The sequence below is a fragment of the Centruroides sculpturatus genome, unplaced genomic scaffold (genome assembly GCF_000671375.1).
Source record: "Centruroides sculpturatus isolate CEXI.00-Female unplaced genomic scaffold, Cexi_2.0 scaffold72, whole genome shotgun sequence".
Lineage (NCBI taxonomy): Eukaryota > Metazoa > Arthropoda > Arachnida > Scorpiones > Buthidae > Centruroides > Centruroides sculpturatus.
Window position 1 is genome coordinate 27,462 of NW_019384336.1, and position 18,750 is coordinate 46,211.

At 31.9% G+C, this 18,750-nt stretch overlaps 1 protein-coding gene across 1 annotated transcript; it reads right to left on the reverse strand.

Annotated features, from left to right (window-relative positions):
* Positions 1-1,065: 1,065 nt before the first annotated feature.
* Positions 1,066-18,666, reverse strand: LOC111632042. Its single transcript, XM_023376399.1, has 5 exons — positions 17,735-18,666; positions 9,674-10,606; positions 8,037-8,486; positions 7,111-7,847; positions 1,066-2,110 (listed from the first exon to the last, which is right to left on the reverse strand). Exons 1-5 carry the CDS (start codon positions 18,664-18,666, stop codon positions 1,161-1,163), a joined length of 4,002 nt encoding a protein of 1,333 aa, XP_023232167.1. The 3' UTR covers positions 1,066-1,160.
* Positions 18,667-18,750: the final 84 nt, after the last annotated feature.

Below are 18,750 nucleotides of genomic sequence, written 5' to 3' on the forward strand. Positions count from 1 at the left end.
AAAATTTTTATACTCTGAATGTATATGGGACCTTCTCAAATCTCTCAATCACGATTTTTTAAAATTCATCGTAATTATCAATGTCTTTCATTCTTCTATCTTTATGTGAGCACTCCTTAGCTATACATCTCAGCTTGAGACGGACCACGACAATCATTTGGGCCTTCGTCCATCCAGAGAGCTTAGCTACATCACGTGAAGATTCAAAAAATTCCTTTATCTCTTCATTTGAATTTCCTGAGTAGGAAGGATGGAGGGAAACGAAATTGCCCATTCCACTTAAAGTAGCCCTAGGATTTTCCTCTGCCATTTTTTAAACTTATGTTTACTCATTATAAACTTAAAATTACTTGTATGAGGAACTATGGCACTTAGTTAAACGAAGACATGCTCTCCTTCGTAAACAGATTGTCCTTCTTAGGCGGGTTTTTGTGCCAGAATATTCTGTAAATTAAATAAATATCAATATTTTAGAACATTTCGATTTAAAAATGGCTACGAATGTTTTGATGCTACTTTTTATAATTCTTTAATTGTGTTATATCATTAAATTATCGAATCAATTTTCAAATTTTATACTTTAAATTAAATTTTTTATCAATAATTATGCACATTTTATTTCAGAATTACATCTAAAGTCTCCTATGGTGGTTGCGTCTCGATAGCTATAAGGGTGTGGAGGATTATGGGCTTGAATGTGGTTGAAAGTGGAAGATTTTCTATTTCGATTTTGAAAATTTTCGAATTCGAATTCGGATTGGTTCGATTATAGAACGATTGTAAACGTTCCAGAACATTGATCAAATTGAAAATAGTTCGTTTGACTAAACGTAAAAATTCTCTAATTAGTCTGTAAACGGGAGACCTAATTCTTGCATTTTGTGAAAACGGGTAAGATTGGCTATAATATAATTATCTTAATCTTCACTATTGCCCACAAATAAAAACCCAGCGAAGCGGGTCCTTGAGCTAATAAGATATAATTTCAATGAAATATAGTTACAATTTATAGCGAGTAGCGATTTTATATTGAAAGAAAAAGTTCTTTTGAAAAATCTTCTGTGATTATATAACATTATTATTATTAATGGACAATAAGCTTTATAATAGAATTTCGGAATTAATTTTATAAATGCAATAAAAGTCATTGTATTTCATATTTAATTATTTTCAAAAATGTCTTTCCATAAATTCATGACGTCGCTGTCTTTTGTTCGTTCCAGGATTTTTTCATTTAACAATCGTATTTGTTCTTCGTTAAAGTGATTTTTCCAATCGCCAACAATTCCTTTTCTAACCAGAGTCCCGCTTTTTGTATCTTTTCCTGTTTTATTTAAATTTTGTACAATTTTCACAATCCCTGAAGGTATATTTTTGTTTTGTAGCCACGTTTTGTCTTTTTGAAAAAACACATCTACGTACTTCTTGCCGCTCTTTTTCATATAATCGAAACTGCTGTAATGAATAATATTTTCTAATATTGTTGGATCATTCAAAATACTTTTCTCGTATTCTTCCCCCATAAATTTGGCTATTTTCAATATTTCTCCCTTGATATCTTTCTTCAGGTTTTCGTATGTTACAAAATGAACGTTGTTGTCATTTTTATGTTCGTACCACCCGAGAAGGTGATCGAAATAATCGCCTTCTCCTAAATTACCTTGGAGAAATGCCTCAAAAAATTCTTGAAAACTTAATTCTTTCTGGGGAAATGGAAGTAATTTCATGAAATGATAATAAGAAACGCAGCAATCTCTAGGGTTTCTGGTAGTGTAAATGTATTTAGATTCTGGAGAAAAAGGAATAGCAAAAAATGGTAAATGTGTTTTCATGGCTTTCGGTTTAGCCATTTCTATGTATTTTCCTCCCACACCTTCTATAAACGGACAATCTAACAGAAAATCTAACGGATCCTCGGATGGTTGACCTTTACGAAGGATTAACGTGACTATGTCATTCATCCAAGTTGTTCCACATTTAGGATAACTAACGAGAAATAAATCTCCAGGTTTCGCTTTATAATTCATTCCAGATAAAAACGATTCTTGCGAATAATATAGCGGCATAGGCACTCCATTCACTTCCTTATACATTTTTATCTTCTCCATTACTATAAGTTAGATTTTAGTTATAGCATATTATATGAAACAAGTATTAACATTGAGTAATTATTTAGTACATTTAATGTGACGTATTGTACTTACTGCTTTCTCACACGCCAGTTATATCCAACGTTAACAAATAGAAAGTTTAACTGAGTATTAATTAAACATTAGAAATTGTCGTCATTAACGAAGTTTAGAATTCAACGTATGATTAGATAATGTGCATGCTCATCATTGGTCGAAAGTTATCTAATAAAATTGATAAACGAATTTTATTACGTAGCACATAACCTTTAGCCTTCTTATGGATTCGTTTATCGTGTTTATACATATATTTGTATGCAGTATCTTATCTTATAATATAGTAGATTGTGAAATCTAGATCGACATCAGGTTGTTAACACCAGTTAAAATATTATTTCGCGGTTTAAATCGCGATACTTCTATTATTTCGATTAGGAAGGCTCGTTTCAGTGGGGAAAGACGTGAGTGAAGGATAGGAGTCCGTGAGTAAACTAGAATCAAGTCTGATTAACAAATTAACAAATATTGTAATGAAAAACAAAGAATACAATTGAACAAACTAAATAATATCTGGCTATGATTAAACATGAATAATTAAACTTTAAACTAGGTCCCTAAAGATCGAGAGAGAGTTTACAAACGATATTATATTATATTACCTCTGTGATAACTTGACTTATGCTTCATAATCTTGGGCGGAACTTACTTGTATGAGTAACTATGGCACTTAAACAAAGACATGCTGAGGTGCTGAATAGCTTAAATGCTGAAGTGCATCGATTTTAGCGCGTATCTTTATTTCAAACTGATTTTCTCCTTCAATGGAGATCGAGCCTAAGGATTATCTGACAATGATCTAAACGCAAACTTCAAAAAAGTAGTTAGTCATCTGTTGACTAACTACTTTTTTGAAGGAAGTAAACTTGTTGAAAAGGAAGCGAACTTTCTTTTTTTCTCTCGCATTTTCTGTTAATTTCTGTGGCTAATTTTTTTTCTAATTTATAAAATAACTAGCTGTTACCCGCGACTTCGTCCGCGGAGGATTTGCAAGCAAACCCCATTTACATTCAATATTTCAATAACCATAGTAATTGTTAGGTCTATATATCACCTACCATGAATCAGTGAGTGAGTGAGTGAGTGAGTGAGTCAGCCAGGTCAAGCAATTTTATATATTTAGATATGATTTATTTTTATAATTAGTATTAAAATAATAAAAATCCATGTGAATCATCACAATGGTCTTAACTTCAAATGAATGTGCATAATAATAGTGTTGCTTAATAAGTATTTCATAATTAACTTTTTTGATACTTTCTAATTTTTAATGTTAATGTAATTAAACATAAAAAAATATTTAAAACTAAAAAAAACGAAAGAAATTGTGAGATCCGAATAGTTTCTGGGTCTGAATAAATTTAAATATAAAGTTACAATTTTGAAGAAAAATATTCTTTTATATTGGGTGTGAAAATATCGTTTTTCTAACGTGGAAAAGCTGATAAAAGAGTCACTTCCTTTAACGGAAGTAGACACATCCTTTTGCTTTCTAGTTATCTATCATAAATCTCACCACCCTGGGAATTGTCGACCCCTCAATAATTTCCTTTTCCTCCGGTCACGTGAGAAAATACAAATATGCTGATTAGTCACAAATCATGAGATATAGTCAAAGATCTACATGAATCGGGAGTACGTCAGAAGATCTCATAGAGGTGAGACGTAGTCCATAGTTGCTCCATAAGGCAACGCCCTTAGTCCTCCTCCAAACTAAGTCAAATAATAAGGTAAGTTAGGAAGAATAGAAGAAACTTTTAATATTGTGCAAATCAAGACGTCTCCACGAAAAGAAGTATTGGGACTAAAGAAACGAAATATGATCATAGAATACGGATGAAGATAAAGACAAAGTAAACCTTGAGGTAGTATGATTATCAATGAATTTGTGAGCTCTCTCTCTCTCTCTAAGCGTATATTTTAATTGAATTCATATTCTCTCTCAATCGCTCATTTTAATTATTGGATTATATCCATTTTGTATACTTTTGTTTATTCTAGTTTATAAAATTCTTTTAATTATTTGTTAGAAAAATGTCTCTTATTCAATATCTGAATCAAATCCACATTATCTCCATACGCGTGTTAATTCGCGTACTGTAAATTTATTGACTGGTGTCGGGAACGAAGAATTGTGAAATCCTTTAGTTCCGCTCTAGATATATCCAAACTGTAAGTCCCTCCGCCCTCGATTTTCCTTGAATTAGGAAAAGCCATTCTTGTAGACGACCCGAGAACTAGTTTCACCAACTAGCCGCCGAATAAGTGGTACCAACAATCCTAGAGGAAAAGTACCCCCGGCTAGAATCTTACAAAATGCGTTAATTTTGAAGAAAAACCTTTAAAACCTTCTCATCTTTCTGCGAAATTTGACACCGATGAGTCATTGTGTTTACAGCTGGATGACATTGAGAACAGCTGATGTTGGATTTCTCGGGACATTCTCATAGAAGTCTCGGGAGGAGAAGGGTATATAGTAGGGTGAATACTAGCTAGCCGTATATTTTTAAATGTTTTTAAAAAATTAAAATTATTATCAAGTTATTATTTATGCTTTCAAATATTAAAACTGCAAATAAAGATAACACGATCACTTTTCAAGACTAAAATTGTGGATAAATGTAAACATAAGATGAATAAATACAATCATTTACTTGATAATAACAAAAAGAATATTNTTCAAGTATAATCACTTCAAAATTGAAGCTATGTAAAAAATTACTCTGTTTAAGATCTATTACACAGAAGTAACAGTTAAAACGGCTTGAAGAAAAAACTTCATTAATTTAATCTAAAATGACAAACGATTATAGATAATAAAATCCACACAAAGTTAAAATTGATATCAAACGTCTGCCTTTTTTAGAGGATCTGACGTTTTTTACATTAAAAACAAAGGTTACATTTTTAAACTAAGCTATTATGTCGTTAGCCTATTTATAGGTATTTATAACGTTATTCGTCATTTTAATGAAGTTTTTACTTCAAGTTGTTTTAACTGTTACTTATGTGTTTGTAAAGGATGAAAAAAAAGACTCGAAAATATTTTAGTAAATGGTGTGAGATAAACGGGGCTCACGGGTGAATTCAAATGACTACTTACTCCGCACAAGATCTTGCGATTCGAGCCCCTCGTCAATAAGTGTTAAAAATGATCTAATCGAGATCCACGTGAGGTTGTTGACACCAGTTAAACTATTATTTCGCGATTTAACTCGCAATTTTTCTATTATCTCGATTAGGAGGGCTCGTTTCAGTGGGGAGACACGTGAGTAAGTGATTGGAGTCCGTGAGGAAACTAGAATCAAGTCCCATTGACAAATTAACAAATATTGTAATGAAAAACAAAGAATACAATTGAACAAACTAAATAACATCTGGCTATGATTAAACATGAATAATTAAACCTTAAACTAGGTCCCAAAAGATTGAGAGAGAGACAGTTCACAAACGATATTATATTATATTACCTCTGTGATAACTTATGCTTCATAATCTTGGGCGGAACTTACTTGTATGAGGAACTATGGCACTTAGTTAAACAAAGACATGCTGAGGCGCTGAAGTGCATCGATTTTAGCGCGTATCTTTATTTCAAACTGATTTTCTCCTTCAATGGAGATCGAGCCTAAGGATCATCTGACAATGATCTAAACGTGTAGTCATCGGTTGACTAACTACTTTTTGAAGGAAGTAAACTTGTTGGAAAGGAAGCGGACTTCCTTTCTTTCTCTCCCTTTTCCTGTTAATTTCTGTGGCTAATTTTCTTTCTAATTTATAAAATAATATGACTTCTTTTTATAATTAGTATTAAAATAATAAAAATCCATGTGAATCCTCACATAGCTTCCTTCTTTTTTAAAAATCACACTAATTTAAAAAGGCGTGATTTTTTTCTAAATGGAGATGGAGGTAATTTGTGTACATTAGGGGGTTTTTCCTACACTCTCTCTAAAAATTACATTAATAAAATTTTACCATAAGTAAAATAAATTTGTTACAATTCATAGTGTGGTTAACCTATTGCGTTACATTGATAATATTTCATATAATGATTACACATCACATATTTAGGAATTACTTAAAACTATACAAAGATAAGCGATTATAACAAAATGATTTGGATTAACAATCAAATTATATACGCGTACAGGAGTTCGAATATATTTTCTCCTCAAATCTACAAAGTTCTATCAGCTCTGGAAATTTATCTCGGGAAGCTGTCCTGTCCTAGTTGCTGACACTGGAACGATTCCTTAGGCAGTTGTTCTGTTGATTGCTTCTTTCCTTTAATGATGTCGATATATAAGCGTTGATATGAAAGTTTCTTCTCTTTCGTTCGTCTGTTAGCAGAGATAGTTGTGGATTTCTTGTGAAGAAATCTTCTCTGGAAAAAAGTTCTGTTGTGTATTTCAACCTGTAGGACTTCTGATGATTAAACTGTTGGGTATTTCTTAGAGTTTACAAATCGTCGAATTGCAGCATTCAAAATGGTTGGTACAATCGTAAATATTTCTCTAATGTAGGAGGTAATTTATTTCACAAATACTCTCTCTCGTAAAACTAACTTAAAACTATCTATTCTTTTATAAAATTATATGTGACTATATTATTCTACTTCCACAATAGGAAATAACAAAATATATATTTTAAAATTAAGTAGGAAGCTATTTGTATAGTAAAATTTATCTTTTACTCGATCTTACTCTATCTGATAAATGGATAGGAATGAGTCAAACTTCCGTGTTTTTGTTAATTAAAGAGATAACTCTTAAACTAAAATATTACTTTAAATTCTAAGGTGTTTTAATATTATTCCAGCTTGAGATCATATAATATGTTATTCGAAGATCGATTTAAATCTCGTATTATCTAAAAAAATAAAGCATTTCCTTTAAAATCCCGTCTTGAAAATTGTCTTTACTTGCTACATCAAGCATATTTGAATCATATTGCTCTTCACTCAGCTTCTGAGGTTGTGGAATTAATTCTTTTACCTCTCTCTCGGGTGAACTTGTCTTTTTCGGGGAATTTCTTTCCTTTGGGGAACGTCTTTTTCTTCGTATGGGCTTGACATGGTCCTCGTGGACATTAGACCTAGAGGTTTGTCTAACAATTTTAATTATATTTGCTTTCTGAGATTTGTGTTCCTCTGTATTATTAATCTCCCTCGGAATTCTGCTCTCTACTTCTTTCAAGGGAGTTAGCTTCCTCCATTGCCTTCTTGGTTGCGAGAAAGGTTTTATAGAAGAGCAAAAGTGTATGATTTTTCCATTTTTCATAGTTATTTTCCCACCATTAAAATCTAAAACTAAACCGATATGGTTGATGAAATCGCGACCTATTATTCCTTCACGAGGGAAGGTATTCTTAGATCTCACTATTCTACATGGCAAAGTAAATTTGCATCCTCTAAGTTTAAAATTTATTTCTACAATACCAACAGTCTGAATCTGATTTCCACCAACATTTAACTTTGTTTTCATTCCGAATTTTACAGGAGCTTTGCCCTTTAATGTATTTGCAATTTCTTTTGAGATAATAGTAGTTTCTAAACAAGGGTCTACGATCATTTTCGCGGGTATATTATTGATATAAGCCAAGATTACAGGATTAGGTTGCGTTCTCACTTTGCCTATTCTATTCTGTATCTGTTTCTTTCTGCTTAACAGTTCGATAATTGTGGACATTATTTTTTTCAGATTCTCTATAATGTTGTTTCCTTTTTGTATGGAGAGGTTTTCCTCCGACGTTATTTAAAATATTTCTACATTCCGCCGAGGTGGAGGTTAAATACTCTATATCCTGTTTATAATTTCCATGAGGATCATCGCTATCTAATGTCTTCACAGCCTTTTTAATATGCTTATTTCTGCATGCAGTTCCTGTATTTTCTCTGGAGACGAATCTGGAAACGAGGAATATGTGTCCGGCAAGTTTTCTCTAACTACTCTGATTTGACTATGGGATTCAGAAACCACTCTCTCGATATTTCCTTCGCTTATAATTCTAATCATCTTGCTATTATTTTGTCCGGTAGTATGAAATTCTATCGCCTCTTCTTTAGTAGCTATTTGCAGTGCCTCGTCGAAAGTTGCAGGTTCACGAGACATAACTCTTTGCCTAATTTTAATGTCCATCCCATTTAAAAACTGGACTTTTAATCGTTCATCTAGTTCTTTGGCCTTTATGCTCTGGATTATAGCAATTTCGGTATCATTTGCTCCTACCTGATCAATTTCTACCCCGGAAGCCAACGATTGCAACCTGACAGCATATGTCTGAACATCTTCGCCTCTGCTGCATTCATGGGTAAAATTTTTATACTCTGAATGTATATGGGACCTTCTCAAATCTCTCAATCACGATTTTTTAAAATTCATCGTAATTATCAATGTCTTTCATTCTTCTATCTTTATGTGAGCACTCCTTAGCTATACATCTCAGCTTGAGACGGACCACGACAATCATTTGGGCCTTCGTCCATCCAGAGAGCTTAGCTACATCACGTGAAGATTCAAAAAATTCCTTTATCTCTTCATTTGAATTTCCTGAGTAGGAAGGATGGAGGGAAACGAAATTGCCCATTCCACTTAAAGTAGCCCTAGGATTTTCCTCTGCCATTTTTTAAACTTATGTTTACTCATTATAAACTTAAAATTACTTGTATGAGGAACTATGGCACTTAGTTAAACGAAGACATGCTCTCCTTCGTAAACAGATTGTCCTTCTTAGGCGGGTTTTTGTGCCAGAATATTCTGTAAATTAAATAAATATCAATATTTTAGAACATTTCGATTTAAAAATGGCTACGAATGTTTTAATTCTACTTTTTATAATTCTTTAATTGTGTTATATCATTAAATCATCGAATCAAATAAATTTTCAATTTTTATACTTTTAATTAAATTTTTATCAATAATTATGCACATTTTATTTCAGAATTACATCTAAAGTCTCCTATGGTGGTTGCATCTCGATAGCTATAAGGGTGCGGGAGATATGGGGCTGAAAGTGGTTGAAAGTGGAAGATTTTCTATTTCGATTTTAAATATTTTCGAATTCGAATTCGAATTGGTTCGATTATAGAACGATTGTAAACGTTCCAGAAAATTGATCAAATTGAAAATAGTTCGTTTGACTAAACGTAAAAATTCTCTAATTAGTCTGTAAACGGGAGACCTAATTCTTGCATTCTGTGAAAACGGATAAGATTGGCTATAATATAATTATCTTAATCTTCACTATCGTTACTTTTGCCCACAAATAAAAACCCAGCGAAGCGGGTCCTTGAGCTAATAAGATATAATTTCAATGAAATATAGTTACAATTTATAGCGAGTAGCGATTTTATATTGAAAGAAAAAGTTCTTTTGAAAAATCTTCTGTGATTATATAACATTATTATTATTAATGGACAATAAGCTTTATAATAGAATTTCGGAATTAATTTTATAAATGCAATAAAAGTCATTGTATTTCATATTTAATTATTTTCAAAAATGTCTTTCCATAAATTCATGACGTCGCTGTCTTTTGTTCGTTCCAGGATTTTTTCATTTAACAATCGTATTTGTTCTTCGTTAAAGTGATTTTTCCAATCGCCAACAATTCCTTTTCTAACCAGAGTCCCGCTTTTTGTATCTTTTCCTGTTTTATTTAAATTTTGTACAATTTTCACAATCCCTGAAGGTATATTTTTGTTTTGTAGCCACGTTTTGTCTTTTTGAAAAAACACATCTACGTACTTCTTGCCGCTCTTTTTCATATAATCGAAACTGCTGTAATGAATAATATTTTCTAATATTGTTGGATCATTCAAAATACTTTTCTCGTATTCTTCCCCCATAAATTTGGCTATTTTCAATATTTCTCCCTTGATATCTTTCTTCAGGTTTTCGTATGTTACAAAATGAACGTTGTTGTCATTTTTATGTTCGTACCACCCGAGAAGGTGATCGAAATAATCGCCTTCTCCTAAATTACCTTGGAGAAATGCCTCAAAAAATTCTTGAAAACTTAATTCTTTCTGGGGAAATGGAAGTAATTTCATGAAATGATAATAAGAAACGCAGCAATCTCTAGGGTTTCTGGTAGTGTAAATGTATTTAGATTCTGGAGAAAAAGGAATAGCAAAAAATGGTAAATGTGTTTTCATGGCTTTCGGTTTAGCCATTTCTATGTATTTTCCTCCCACACCTTCTATAAACGGACAATCTAACAGAAAATCTAACGGATCCTCGGATGGTTGACCTTTACGAAGGATTAACGTGACTATGTCATTCATCCAAGTTGTTCCACATTTAGGATAACTAACGAGAAATAAATCTCCAGGTTTCGCTTTATAATTCATTCCAGATAAAAACGATTCTTGCGAATAATATAGCGGCATAGGCACTCCATTCACTTCCTTATACATTTTTATCTTCTCCATTACTATAAGTTAGATTTTAGTTATAGCATATTATATGAAACAAGTATTAACATTGAGTAATTATTTAGTACATTTAATGTGACGTATTGTACTTACTGCTTTCTCACACGCCAGTTATATCCAACGTTAACAAATAGAAAGTTTAACTGAGTATTAATTAAACATTAGAAATTGTCGTCATTAACGAAGTTTAGAATTCAACGTATGATTAGATAATGTGCATGCTCATCATTGGTCGAAAGTTATCTAATAAAATTGATAAACGAATTTTATTACGTAGCACATAACCTTTAGCCTTCTTATGGATTCGTTTATCGTGTTTATACATATATTTGTATGCAGTATCTTATCTTATAATATAGTAGATTGTGAAATCTAGATCGACATCAGGTTGTTAACACCAGTTAAAATATTATTTCGCGGTTTAAATCGCGATACTTCTATTATTTCGATTAGGAAGGCTCGTTTCAGTGGGGAAAGACGTGAGTGAAGGATAGGAGTCCGTGAGTAAACTAGAATCAAGTCTGATTAACAAATTAACAAATATTGTAATGAAAAACAAAGAATACAATTGAACAAACTAAATAATATCTGGCTATGATTAAACATGAATAATTAAACTTTAAACTAGGTCCCTAAAGATCGAGAGAGAGTTTACAAACGATATTATATTATATTACCTCTGTGATAACTTGACTTATGCTTCATAATCTTGGGCGGAACTTACTTGTATGAGTAACTATGGCACTTAAACAAAGACATGCTGAGGTGCTGAATAGCTTAAATGCTGAAGTGCATCGATTTTAGCGCGTATCTTTATTTCAAACTGATTTTCTCCTTCAATGGAGATCGAGCCTAAGGATTATCTGACAATGATCTAAACGCAAACTTCAAAAAAGTAGTTAGTCATCTGTTGACTAACTACTTTTTTGAAGGAAGTAAACTTGTTGAAAAGGAAGCGAACTTTCTTTTTTTCTCTCGCATTTTCTGTTAATTTCTGTGGCTAATTTTTTTTCTAATTTATAAAATAACTAGCTGTTACCCGCGACTTCGTCCGCGGAGGATTTGCAAGCAAACCCCATTTACATTCAATATTTCAATAACCATAGTAATTGTTAGGTCTATATATCACCTACCATGAATCAGTGAGTGAGTGAGTGAGTGAGTGAGTCAGCCAGGTCAAGCAATTTTATATATTTAGATATGATTTATTTTTATAATTAGTATTAAAATAATAAAAATCCATGTGAATCATCACAATGGTCTTAACTTCAAATGAATGTGCATAATAATAGTGTTGCTTAATAAGTATTTCATAATTAACTTTTTTGATACTTTCTAATTTTTAATGTTAATGTAATTAAACATAAAAAAATATTTAAAACTAAAAAAAACGAAAGAAATTGTGAGATCCGAATAGTTTCTGGGTCTGAATAAATTTAAATATAAAGTTACAATTTTGAAGAAAAATATTCTTTTATATTGGGTGTGAAAATATCGTTTTTCTAACGTGGAAAAGCTGATAAAAGAGTCACTTCCTTTAACGGAAGTAGACACATCCTTTTGCTTTCTAGTTATCTATCATAAATCTCACCACCCTGGGAATTGTCGACCCCTCAATAATTTCCTTTTCCTCCGGTCACGTGAGAAAATACAAATATGCTGATTAGTCACAAATCATGAGATATAGTCAAAGATCTACATGAATCGGGAGTACGTCAGAAGATCTCATAGAGGTGAGACGTAGTCCATAGTTGCTCCATAAGGCAACGCCCTTAGTCCTCCTCCAAACTAAGTCAAATAATAAGGTAAGTTAGGAAGAATAGAAGAAACTTTTAATATTGTGCAAATCAAGACGTCTCCACGAAAAGAAGTATTGGGACTAAAGAAACGAAATATGATCATAGAATACGGATGAAGATAAAGACAAAGTAAACCTTGAGGTAGTATGATTATCAATGAATTTGTGAGCTCTCTCTCTCTCTCTAAGCGTATATTTTAATTGAATTCATATTCTCTCTCAATCGCTCATTTTAATTATTGGATTATATCCATTTTGTATACTTTTGTTTATTCTAGTTTATTAAATTCTTTTAATTATTTGTTAGAAAAATGTCTCTTATTCAATATCTGAATCAAATCCATATTATCTCCATATGCGTGTTAATTCGCGTACTGTAAATTTATTGACTGGTGTCGGGAACCTGACGTAGGAACGAAGAATTGTGAAATCCTTTAGTTCCGCTCTAGATATATCCAAACTGTAAGTCCCTCCGCCCTCGATTTTCCTTGAATTAGGAAAAGCCATTCTTGTAGACGACCCGAGAACTAGTTTCACCAACTAGCCGCCGAATAAGTGGTACCAACAATCCTAGAGGAAAGGTACCCCCGGCTAGAATCTTACAAAATGCGTTAATTTTGAAGAAAAAGCTTCAAACTTTATTTTCCATTGTCTCGCCTTCCTGCGAAATTTGACACCGATAAGTCATTGTGTTTACAGCTGGATGACCTTGAGAACAGCTGATGTTGGATTTCTCGGGACATTCTCATAGAAATCTGGGGAGGAGAAGGGTATATAGTAGGGTGAATACTAGCTAGCCGTATATTTTTAAATGTTTTTAAAAAATTAAAATTTTTATTGAGATTTCCGACCCCCGACCATCAAGTCGTTGTCGACTCCTGGTTACTTCATGGACAAGTCTTAACCATCTTGATCTTTCCCTTGTTGTATATATAATAAAATATATTAATTTAAAAAATTACAAATCTATTGGTGGTCGTTTTTGACATCAGAAACTAGCTTTAAATAACTTTACCAAAGAAAAATCCCTGCACTACAACTTTAGAAGAATAAATGAAATTTGATTAAAAAATCCCATTAAAAAACAATTAAGCGTTAATTGCGCGTCATTAAAGGTAGATTAAAATCGCGATAAAATTTTTTCGCGTGGGAAAAAATTTTTGAAAAAATTTAGAGACAAAAAACATCCAAAAATGCAAAAAAATTGTTCGGGGGTCCAAAAACCCGTTATTAATTAAACTTTATAAAAATAATTAAATTTAGTTTATTGATTAATTCTCTCATATAAGAACTTTCTTATTATCTTTCGCAAACACTTTTGAAGATTAATTTTATATATAGTTTGAGAGAAATGCTTTCTTTTATCTTGAAATACAGTAGACCCTCCGTATAACACGGTAGAAACGTTTCGTGTTTTATGAATTCCATGTTGTACGAGTCACTTAAATGCATGAGACAATCATAGCCCGGCAGTATGCAGTTTAGGGACTAGGGAACTAATTAATACATTCTAGATTAATTTGACTCAACATTTTTAAAACTCGTGTAATTTTTTGAAAATAATCCATATGAACTATGCTATAAACAAAAAATTGTAGAATTACTTACCGAGCTTGCACCGTTCGACGACGCCATCGCTTAAGCTTGTTTTCTTAGCGGAGCGGCGCATCGAATGGTAAGCGCGTGATTCCCGATAAGTTATTTTTCTGCAAAACATTGTGCAGTCGTGATTTGTTCAATGTTCGTCAAAAAACAGAGTTGATTCTATTTTATTTCAAATCTGCGACGTGTTTTTTTAATCTTGTTTCTAATTTTCGTTTTGTTTCTCCAATGTATACTTTTGGCGGTTCGCGTGTGCAAGATATTTTATAAACGACTTCGGTAGTGTTGTATTTGTCTGGTTGTTTATTTATCCCAGGTTTAGTTTTCCGGATTTTTTTTTGCAAGTTGTTGTAAGTTGAGGCTAGTTTTATATTTATTTTATCGAAACTTTTATTTACCTGTTCAAAGAAGCCACGGATGTAGGGGAAGGATATGTATTTTAATCTATTTTTATCTTTGTTTCGTTTATTTTCCAGCCTTTTATTGTTGATTTCACTTTCCCAGTTATTTATTATTCGTGTTGGATAGCCGTTTAATAGAAATTTAGTTGGCAGTTCGTTGAGATGTTTTTCTTCTTCTGTAGTGAGCTTGTTCCGCTCTCGATTTTTTTATACTCCGTGATGAATATGTTTTTTTTATGTACTGTGGAATGTCTGAATTGTAGTTTAACACTTTCTTAATCTCGCATGGTTTTGTGTATGGCACGAATTCAATCTTGTTTGCTTTATGCGAATTTAATATTATCGTTTAATTTCTTTATTTTTTCTTCTATCTTTTCTAATTTTATTATTGCTTGGTCATATAGTATAATTATGTCATCCACATATCGTTTATAGAACATTATGCTTCGTTATTTTTTTCATTGCTTGATCTGTATCTACCATAACAAGTTCTGCTAGCTTCGGGCCTATATCCGATTCCACGCTTATGCCTGTTTATTGTGTGTAGAACTTATTGTTGACTTCGAAGTAATTACTCCTGTATACGAATTCTATTAAATCGACTACTTCTTCCTCTGTTTCAATCTTTTTTAGTGTACTTTCTATAAGATTCCAGGTTATCGAAGGGTACGTGTTTACTATATAAAAGCTGGCGAGTCTGTAATTTTTGCTCATTTTTATATTTTCCATGTCACGTATAAGTTCGCCCGCGTGTTTGATGGAGTATTCCATATTTTTATACTTTTGTAATTTTCGTTTTAAGTATTTTTCTAAATTTGATAGAACTGAATTTTTGAAGTTGACAACGGGTCTTATTTGTTCGCCTAGTTTATGTGTTTTTAGTTGTATGTTTAGCTTAGGAGTTCTGCTATTTTCGTTTGCTAATTTCGGTATTTTTATTAGAATGTTACTTATAATGCTAGTAATAAGAAATAATAAATTTCTGTTATATATTTATTATTTATGACATGAAAAACTGAATATTTAAAAAATATTACAATTCAGATTATTCCTTTTATCGATATATATTACCTGTCGACCCCCCTATAACACTTTTGATTATTCTGTTTTATATGAATTCCATGTTGTACAAGTCACTTAGGTTTTACAAACCCACACAGCCCGGCACACGTATTTGTATAATCTAAGTGACTCGTACAACACGGAATTCATATAAAACGGAGTTATCAACAGTGTTATAGCGGGTCTAATGTATAAGGTATAATATTACCTATTCAAAACTCTCTTTTTTATTTAAAGTTTAAACTTTAAACATATAAAACAAATAAAAAGTTAATATTCAAACTGTAAAACCATTAAATTGTAATGCAAAAACACGAGAATTTCACCATTTTTAGGGAATAACGTATTTCTTGCCGGCTCATAAATGTTACCTCCAGTGCTGAACGTTCTTTCACTTTTAATGGAAGATGCTGGGGTACTTAAATATTTTATAGCTATCTTGATCGAATTAAAAGAAAGTTCTTTTAAATTTCTCCACCACAAAAACACGTCACTATGTCTTTGTTTAAGGAGTAAATGTAAATATATTTTTAATTCTTGATCGAAACGTTTGTTCGTTTCTTTCTTTTTAAAAACACGCTCTTCTTCATTCTTTCGTTTACCAGAAGCTAATTCATCAAATAAATCAGAAAAACTTAGAGATTCACCTTCATCTTGATCATCTCCAGAAGAAGCTTCAGAATTTAATTCTTATTAAGATTTTGAATTATTAACATCTTCTAAGTTATAAATTGCCCATATTTTTATTTCCTCTACCATATCATCTTTTTAAAATTTCATTTTGAATCTTGGATCTAATAAAGATGACAAGCGTAAGGACTTGTTTTCTATATATGCTGAAAATTTTTTAATTTGATTTTTGTAGTTCTTCTATTATGGTATTAATGCCACTAAAGAAAATACTGATGTTTGCTTTTGATAAGAATAATTTCAGAGTCTCTATTGTGGGAATTATTAAAGATGAGATGGTTTCTTGTTTGCTGGCTTCCACAGTAATTTCTTTGAATGGTTTTACAAGTAGAACAATTTTTTCAACGAGTAACCACTGATATAGGCACAACGTAGAAATTTTATTATCTATAGCATATGTGACAAGGGCTTTTTGCTGTTCCAACATGTAGATGTAGGATTCCAGCGAGTAGGAACATCTTGAATTAATTTGTGTTTCTGCAAACCTAACTTTTCTTGCAAATCTTCCAATTTGCTTACAGCTACAGCAGAATGATTAATTAAAATTTGAGACAATATTTCTATTAACTGTGATTATAGTTTTTACATCTTGCTCAGAAAATATGCATACGTTTAGTGTCAGCTGCACTGTATGTATAAAGCACAAAGTTGCAATTCCTAATTCCAGCTACCACATTTGATGTAGAATATCTCCTCGTTACTAAGAATATCTTATCACTTGTCAACTTATATTATTCGAGAACAATTTTTATCTGTTCACTGAATCGTGTAGCTGTGTGGGAACCTTCAAAGGAAACAATTTGCAAAACAGCTCTTCCCTGCTGAAAATCATCCTTCAACCATTGGGCTCTTACATTTAAAAAAACAATGAATTGTTTGTAGTTGCTGTTCAAATATCAGCGGTTAAAGAAATATATTTTGTTTCTGTTAAACACAGAAACACTTCAGCTTTTTAAACAATGTCGATGTTTCCGTGCGTCAAGAATTAAGTGTTGAGATTTATTTTAGAAACTTTCCCAAACAAAGAAAAAGATTGTTGATTATGCAAGGATATTCGATCGTCTCTTGTTTACCTGACTCGAAGGAGACAAAAGTAGCAGGTGGAGAAAAATAAGTTCTTCCACATTATAATTAACTGTATAATTATCCAGGATCTCACACTATTAACGCAATAAATTATTAGTACTAATCGACCAATAATGCATGGCCGATTAATCGGCAATCGGCCATTTTGCTTATCGGTGCATCCTTACTTATTACTACGAACTGTGTTATGAACATTATTTTATTTTGTTGAAATTAATATTTATGATTCTAATGATTTTTCNACCCAGCGAAGCGGGTCCTTGAGCTAATAAGATATAATTTCAATGAAATATAGTTACAATTTATAGCGAGTAGCGATTTTATATTGAAAGAAAAAGTTCTTTTGAAAAATCTTCTGTGATTATATAACATTATTATTATTAATGGACAATAAGCTTTATAATAGAATTTCGGAATTAATTTTATAAATGCAATAAAAGTCATTGTATTTCATATTTAATTATTTTCAAAAATGTCTTTCCATAAATTCATGACGTCGCTGTCTTTTGTTCGTTCCAGGATTTTTTCATTTAACAATCGTATTTGTTCTTCGTTAAAGTGATTTTTCCAATCGCCAACAATTCCTTTTCTAACCAGAGTCCCGCTTTTTGTATCTTTTCCTGTTTTATTTAAATTTTGTACAATTTTCACAATCCCTGAAGGTATATTTTTGTTTTGTAGCCACGTTTTGTCTTTTTGAAAAAACACATCTACGTACTTCTTGCCGCTCTTTTTCATATAATCGAAACTGCTGTAATAAATAATATTTTCCAATATGGTTGGATCATTCAAAATACTTTTCTCGTATTCTTCCCCCATAAATTTAGCTATTTTCAATATTTCTCCCTTGATATCTTTCTTCAGGTTTTCGTATGTTACAAAATGAACGTTGTTGTCATTTTTATGTTCGTACCACCCGAGAAGGTGATCGAAATAATCGCCTTCTCCTAAATTACCTTGGAGAAATGCCTCAAAAAATTCTTGAAAACTTAATTCTTTCTGGGGAAATGGAAGTAATTTCATGAAATGATAATAAGAAACGCAGCAATCTCTAGGGTTTCTGGTAGTGTAAATGTATTTAGATTCTGGAGAAAAAGGAATAGCAAAAAATGGTAAATGTGTTTTCATGGCTTTCGGTTTAGCCATTTCTATGTATTTTCCTCCCACACCTTCTATAAACGGACAATCTAACAGAAAATCTAACGGATCCTCGGATGGTTGACCTTTACGAAGGATTAACGTGACTATGTCATTCATCCAAGTTGTTCCACATTTAGGATAACTAACGAGAAATAAATCTCCAGGTTTCGCTTTATAATTCATTCCAGATAAAAACGATTCTTGCGAATAATATAGCGGCATAGGCACTCCATTCACTTCCTTGTACATTTTTATCTTCTCCATTACTATAAGTTAGATTTTAGTTATAGCATATTATATGAAACAAGTATTAACATTGAGTAATTATTTAGTACATTTAATGTGACG

Coding starts and splice junctions, on each gene's coding strand:
- LOC111632042 (XM_023376399.1), bottom strand. CDS start 18,666: ATGGAGAAGATAAAAATGTACAAGGAAGTGAATGGAGTGCCTATGCCG. Junction 7,848..8,036: donor ATAAGCATATTAAAAAGGCT/GTGAAGACATTA, acceptor ACTGTTAAGCAG/AAAGAAACAGATACAGAATA. Junction 2,111..7,110: donor AAATATGCTTGATGTAGCAA/GTAAAGACAATT, acceptor TCTAACTTATAG/TAATGGAGAAGATAAAAATG.